At 45.2% G+C, this 6,380-nt stretch overlaps 1 protein-coding gene across 1 annotated transcript in view; it reads left to right on the top strand.

Annotated features, from left to right (window-relative positions):
• The first annotated feature begins 1,304 nt into the window (after window positions 1–1,304).
• ENDOD1 (endonuclease domain containing 1) overlaps window positions 1,305–6,380 on the top strand; it is a 17,393-nt gene continuing 12,317 nt past the window's right edge. Inside the window, exon 1 of the mRNA XM_034758920.1 lies at window positions 1,305–1,744. Within this exon, the coding sequence (XP_034614811.1) occupies window positions 1,451–1,744 (294 nt within the window). The 5' untranslated portion in view covers window positions 1,305–1,450. The remainder of the gene's footprint in view (window positions 1,745–6,380) is intronic.

The raw sequence follows: 6,380 nt of genomic DNA, 5'->3' as shown, positions 1-6,380 counted from the left end.
CTGAAAATGACCAGTCTGTCGCTGCGTCTGATTCTGCCTCCTTGCCTGCAGGCAGTCTTGTTTCACCTTCTTCCACTTTTCTCTCCATTTCCACCATCCCCCTAGCCAGGTGGTCACACTTCGTGTCAACATGCCACACCTAGTCTTCATTTTCAGTTCTGTGCATCTCTTGTCATGCTCCCAAACCCTTCCTTTTCCTACCGTCAGCCATTGCCCCTCTCATCAAAAGCCACTTCTTCAGCTGCTGATGGATTTGACCTGCTCCCTCTCAGCCTTACAGAATGGATGCTATGGGGCCAGAGTTATTTGCATCACTCTCTTGTTGTAAGCCCTTCAGTTCCCGAGAAATGATAGGAAGAGTCCAATGGAAGCATTGTTAGGCCAGTCTCCCCCTTTACCCAGTTGACCACACAGGGCAAAAATGGGACTGACCAAGGTGCCATATACAGATGCCCATTGGGCAGGTGAAATCATGACAGACAGTGATGAATGGCTTTCATTCCAGTTTCCATCAAATACCGATTTCTCTGGTTCTATAGGTTTGGCCAAAATATTCAAAAGTAGCCATTGATGATGGGTCCCTTAATTCTGGTGTATCCAACCTGAGACTCTTAAAGGGGCCTGATTTCAGAGGTGCTGAGCACCTACAACTCCCACTTTCTTGTATTTCTGCCTTTGGTTAATCAGTCCTGGTCTGCAAAGGTCAGGCGAGACCTTTGGGCCTGAGGCTTTTCAGCATTAAGGGCCAGCGACTGTGGTTCACCTTGCACAGGTGCAAAAGGGGAGAGGGAGGTCACCTCTTCCTGCGACCCGACATCAGAGCCAGGCATAACATGGCTGGGGAGCATCATACTCACAGGTCACGAGTAGCTTTTGAGGGATAGCCACCCCGAAAGTGATAAAGAGGAGTCGGCTCCAGGTAGTGCCAAGACCCTGCTAACTCTCTACACATTAGCCAGCATGTGGCTGGAGAGGGCATGCTACCTACCCCCTCTCAGGGGTGCTGGGGTTGGCATTATAGTGAACTGCCCCAGCCCCTTTGGAGCCCTGGAGAGAATTCCTCCTCCACACATCCTGTGGCTCTGTGCAGAGATCCAGCCTGGTCAGCTGATGATGGGCAACAAAGAAACCAGAACAGTTATTGAGCTCCCTCCTGCACTGAATTAGCCCTGAGCTCTGAGCGTTGGGAGCAATCTGGTGCCCATGTCATTTGTTTGTGTGGCGTGTGTCAGCAGAGCCCTGCACGTGTTCAGTTTCATAATGCGCTCTATGCAGTAAGCTCTCACTCCCTGCAGGGAACGGCTGCGGTTTCATATTTCATTTCCCTTGTACACTACACCCAGATTCCAGTCGCTTTCTGGCTTCACTGCAGTGCATTACGCAGAGCACAGGTCCTGCATCGTATCCAGCAGAGACAGACAGGGCTTCTCTCGGTTCCAGGCAGTGGACCATGAAGATGTCAATTTTATTTTCACTTTGCATCTTTGCTTTCCCTGGCTTTTCTCAGGGCAGGGTTGTTGGAGTGGATGAAGCTGGCTTTGCCGAATGCAATAAGTTCTTTTATGGAGAAACCCCACCAGAAGGATTTACGGAGTCTTTCCATGTGAAAATCTGTCAGCAGTACAACAAAGAGCCACGCTTCGCAACGCTCTACAGCACGGAGGACAAGACCCCTCTTTATTCCGCTTTTACATACACAAAAGCAGCTCAGAGAGGGGAGGAGAACTGGCTGGTTGAACCGCAGGTAAGTCAATCTCCCCAATAACTGTCAAGCAAATCTTCTCAAGAGTTAAGGCATGTAGTTATCCTGGACTGTTGGGGATGGAATTTTACAAAGAAGTCAGGGAGCTGTGAAATCCTTCTAGACACTAATGTATTAGAAATAGTATTTATTCTTGGGTTCAGCCCTGGACAAATCCATGGTCTCTTGTCCCAAAGTGCTTACAATGAAAACTGAAAGGCATTGCATCCAAAATAGAATAAGAAAGAAAGAAAAAGAAAAGGAAAAGGATTTCACCCTTTAAACCACTAGATCTATCTGTCTATCTGAGAGAGACAAGGTGGATGAGGTAATATCTTTTATTGGCCCAGCTGCTGTTAGTGGAAGAGACAAGCTTTCAAGCTTTACAGAGGTCTTCTTCAGGTCTGTCAGAGTTCTGTGAAGCTCAGAAGCTTGTCTCTTCCAACAGAAGTTGGTCCAATAAAAGATATTCCCTCACCTATCTTGTCTCGCTCATATCGTGGGACCAACACAACCATAACACTGCAAACTATCCAGCTAGCTACCTAGTAGTTATTACACAACACAGAGGGACACACTGGCTCTGGCTCATAGGGTTAAACGTTTCAGTGACAAGTTGATGTTTGTTCTATTGCCAGCACCGATCCAGTAGCTGATAAGTGCTCATTAACTTCATTGCACTGGAATAAAGCACACATTTGTGATTCACACAGTTGACGCTATGGCAGTTCTTTGTGTCCCTCTGTTGTGGATACTGTAGCTGGAAAGAGGTGTGGCATAGTGCCCTACAATATGAAAGTTTTCGGTCAAGGCAGGGGAATTCAGTTAAAAAAATGTTACCTGAGTGTCCGTTGCTCTTGTCTATACTGACACTTGGCATGGTTAGCTGACTCCTTGTTATGTTTTAGTGCTCACCCTTAAATCCTTACCAGTGGCCTAAGAGAGCTAATGAACTTTACTTTGGTATTTGCAGTATTCAAGATATTTCACTAGTAAGTGTAGGATAATACTGCACATAACCTGATCTATTCAGCTAAAGCAAATCTGGCGCATATTAAGGGAGACAACTCAGCAATGACAATTATTATTTGTACTAGAGTAGCACCTAGAGGCCCCATCTAAAATCATGGCTCCTTTGTGCTAGGCAGTGTACAAACATACAATAAGAAACAGCCCCTGCCCCAAAGAGCTTACAATCCAAATACAAAGGGACTTGCTATTTGCCTCATTTTCCAGATGGGGAACTGAGGCACACAGAGACTGAATGACGTGCCCAAAGTCACACTGCAAGTACTAGAATTGAACCCAGCTCTTCTTATAGGTGCTGGAGCTAGGGGTGCTGGGGGTGCTGCCGCCCCCCTGGCTTGAAGAGGTTTCCATCATATACAGGGTTTGCAGTTTGGTTCAATGGCTCTCAGCACCCCCACTATAAAAACTTTTCCAGCGCCCCCTGGCTATCCTGCGCCCCTGTCTTAGCCACAAGCTCATCCTTCCTCTCTGTCACTGTAGCCGGTGTTCATTGTTGCTGTTCATCTGGTGTTTGTTCCATTTTACACAGCCGCCTGTCAAAGGTGGCCACCTGCCACCTGAAAAAGAGAAAAGCCTCTTTAAAGCCATGTAATTACCAAGCTGAATAATGCATAGGACTCTTTAATAGTTGTGGGTTCAAAAGGACCTAGACAAGAGAACAACATCTGCCAACTGTGTCACATAGGCAGCAGAACACAGCAACAAGGAAGGTGCCCTGCCCAGCTGCCGAGCCCTCTTGCCCCAGCCAGGCACAAGCGTACCCAGCCTGACCCTTACTTCCAGCTGCCATATCTCCCTGTATCCCCTCTTTCAAGCACCTAAGCCTCCTACATACCTCACGCTAAGCACCTTGAATTTGTTCCTGCACCCAATGGTCAAGCCCTCTTATCCCCTTCTCCCAGCCACCCACCCCCTCCCCAAACACTCATCCACTCAGCAGCCAAACCTCCTTGTTACCCAGTGACCAGCCTCACTCCCAGCTGCTAAAACTTCCTTGCCACAATATTTAGGTTTCCTGTTTCAAAAATCTAGTCACTTTCATGGGGGTCTTCTCAGCAGCCCCGATTATAGACCTGTCATTCCTGAGCAAGTGCAGCAATTTGAGAAACCACTGCATCCCTGTGCATTATACACTGAATTACCTGGGCCAGTCACTATTTTATAATAAGTAGAACTTCAGGAATGGAGGTTGTTTGTAACGCTGAACAAATCGTTATGGTTGGTCTTTCAAAAGTTTACAACTGAACATTGACTTAACACAACTGTGAAATGTTAATATACAGAAGAAAAATGCTGCTTTTAACCATCTTCATTTAAACACAGAAACTGTTAAACAGTTTCTTTACCTTGTCAAATCTTTTTTTTTTTACACTTTCCCTTTATTTTTGTAGTAGTTTAGGTTTAACACAGTACTGTACTATACAGTATTTCCTTTTTTAAATTTTTTTGTCTTTGCTGCCTGATTGCCTATTTCCGGTTCCAAATGACGTGGTGGTTGACTGGTCAGTTCGTATCCCTGGTGTTCGTAACTCCGAGGTTCTACTATATACCCCAAAATCACGGTTTGAAATAAAGTGTTGTTTTTACCTATGAAAGCTTATGCCCAAATAAATCTGTTAGCCTTTAAGATGGCAGCGGACTCCTCATTGTTTTTGTGGATACAGACTAACACGGCTACCCCTCTGATACTCTTAGCTGCTCTGACTTCACACAGTGTAACGCCATTGACTGCTATGGAGTTATTCCAGCTTTGCATCAGTGTCTGTGAGATCAGAATCTGGCCCCAGTGAGCCCTGCTTGATTTTGATCAATGATGATGTGAGATAAAGGAGGAGCTTTAGATTTTTCTTCCCTGTACTGAGCTGCTGTGAAATGTGCTAGACCAGAGAAATCCAGTTTGCATTCTCTGTCTAACCAGATCCATTTGCCTGTATTTAAAAGGCCCATTCCCTTCACTTTTGCTTGTTGTTTTGGTTTGCTTTTAGTTTTCAACCTCCAAATGTTCCCTAAATCAAAACTGTTGTTCCTATTTAAAAGACTGGACCATTTAAATATGGATCTAGGTCAGTATAGACAAAACAGCTTCCCCAATATCAACAACAGCTTAATGAAGGAGCAGAGATTGCCAGACAAAAAGCCTTATCTATGGAAATCCTTGAAAAGCAATGCTTTAACGGAGACCCAAGGATCTGATCTTTAACACTGGTGGGAGCTGTGCCTGAGAAGGGATTGCAGTGTAGTATTGAAGCAATTCTCATGGTACTTTCCATTAAAGCACTACAAGATCTTGCCATAAATTCTGCACATAGCTAGGCAATGCAAAAGCACCCTATTATTTTTGTTCCCCTGTCTTCCCCTCCTTGCTCACTTGTTTCATCCTTCTCTTATGTCTTGGGTTTTGGACTATAAGTTTTCTGGGGCAAGGGATGTCATTAACTATATGTTTATACAGTGTCTAGCACAATAGGACCTTGCCCTGGTTGAGTCCCCTAGGTGGTACTGCCATACATTACATAATGTACTAAGAAAGTGTTAAAGGTGCAAAGTCAAATACTCAAAAGTTAGGAAATGCCAGAATTTAAGTTGCCTGTGCAACCTTAATACACACATACCCTGCTTTGTACACATGCATCATGATACAGTCTTTAATTATATGATCACATACCAGGTTTTTCACTTTACAACTACCATATATACAGGCATCCCATTCAACAATCACTGAAATGCAGACACCTCCATGGTGAAAGAAAGCAACTGATTACTACTGTGCTGCAACATTACACGGTTGTTTAGGACAGGAAGTGAAGAAAAACACCTTCCACAAATTGGCAAATAGACCTGTAATTGGAAAATCAGTGCTAAGAATCAAAACACTGAGGAGCAAGTGAGTGGATTTTTCTACAACTGTCTGGGCAAGTCTACACTTAAAACGCTGCAGCTGCGCCACGTAGTGCTTTAATGAAGACGCTCTACGCCGATGGGAGAGAGCTTTCCCACCAGTGTAGTTAATCCACCTCCCCAAGAGACTGTAGCTATGTTGGCAGGAGAAGTTTGGTGGATTTTTCACACCCCTGCGCAATGTAATTTTACCAGCATAGTGCTGCAGTGCACTGCAGATCAGACCTCTGTCTCTGCAGAAATAAGCAAACAAAGGTGTAGCAGTGAACAGAGGTGGTGTTGACGTCACCAGGCATTACCATCACCCTAGGTGACTCAGGAGGGTGGAAAATCACAAGTGTCAATGAAGCCTTCCTGCACTAGGCCTGAACCAAACTCCTTCCATGTTTAAACTCTAATCGACCTCAAAAGCCAGGTGCAAGTGGAATGTGTAAGCAGCCTGCTATCAGTGGTAACCCCCCTTACCAGTACCAAGCAGTAATAATGAGGCCTGCATACCACTGACCGAAGGAAAGATAGTAAATCAAAGGAAGGGGACAAGATAGTAATTCAAGGAGACTTACTAACGAGTTGAATTTATAGCTGCCAACCTAATCTAACTGCTTAAATGTAATTGCTATTTGCCTAGTAATTGTTACCAGGGATGGGAGGGGTAGAGAGAGAGGGGAATGGGGGGGGTAGAAGGGGTGGGGTAGTGGGGGGGGGGGGGGTG

Source organism: Trachemys scripta, chromosome 1, assembly GCF_013100865.1.
Source record: "Trachemys scripta elegans isolate TJP31775 chromosome 1, CAS_Tse_1.0, whole genome shotgun sequence".
Classification (NCBI taxonomy): Eukaryota; Metazoa; Chordata; order Testudines; family Emydidae; genus Trachemys; species Trachemys scripta.
Note: the sequence above shows the minus strand (reverse complement) of the source record. Positions and strands in the feature narration are given on the sequence as shown.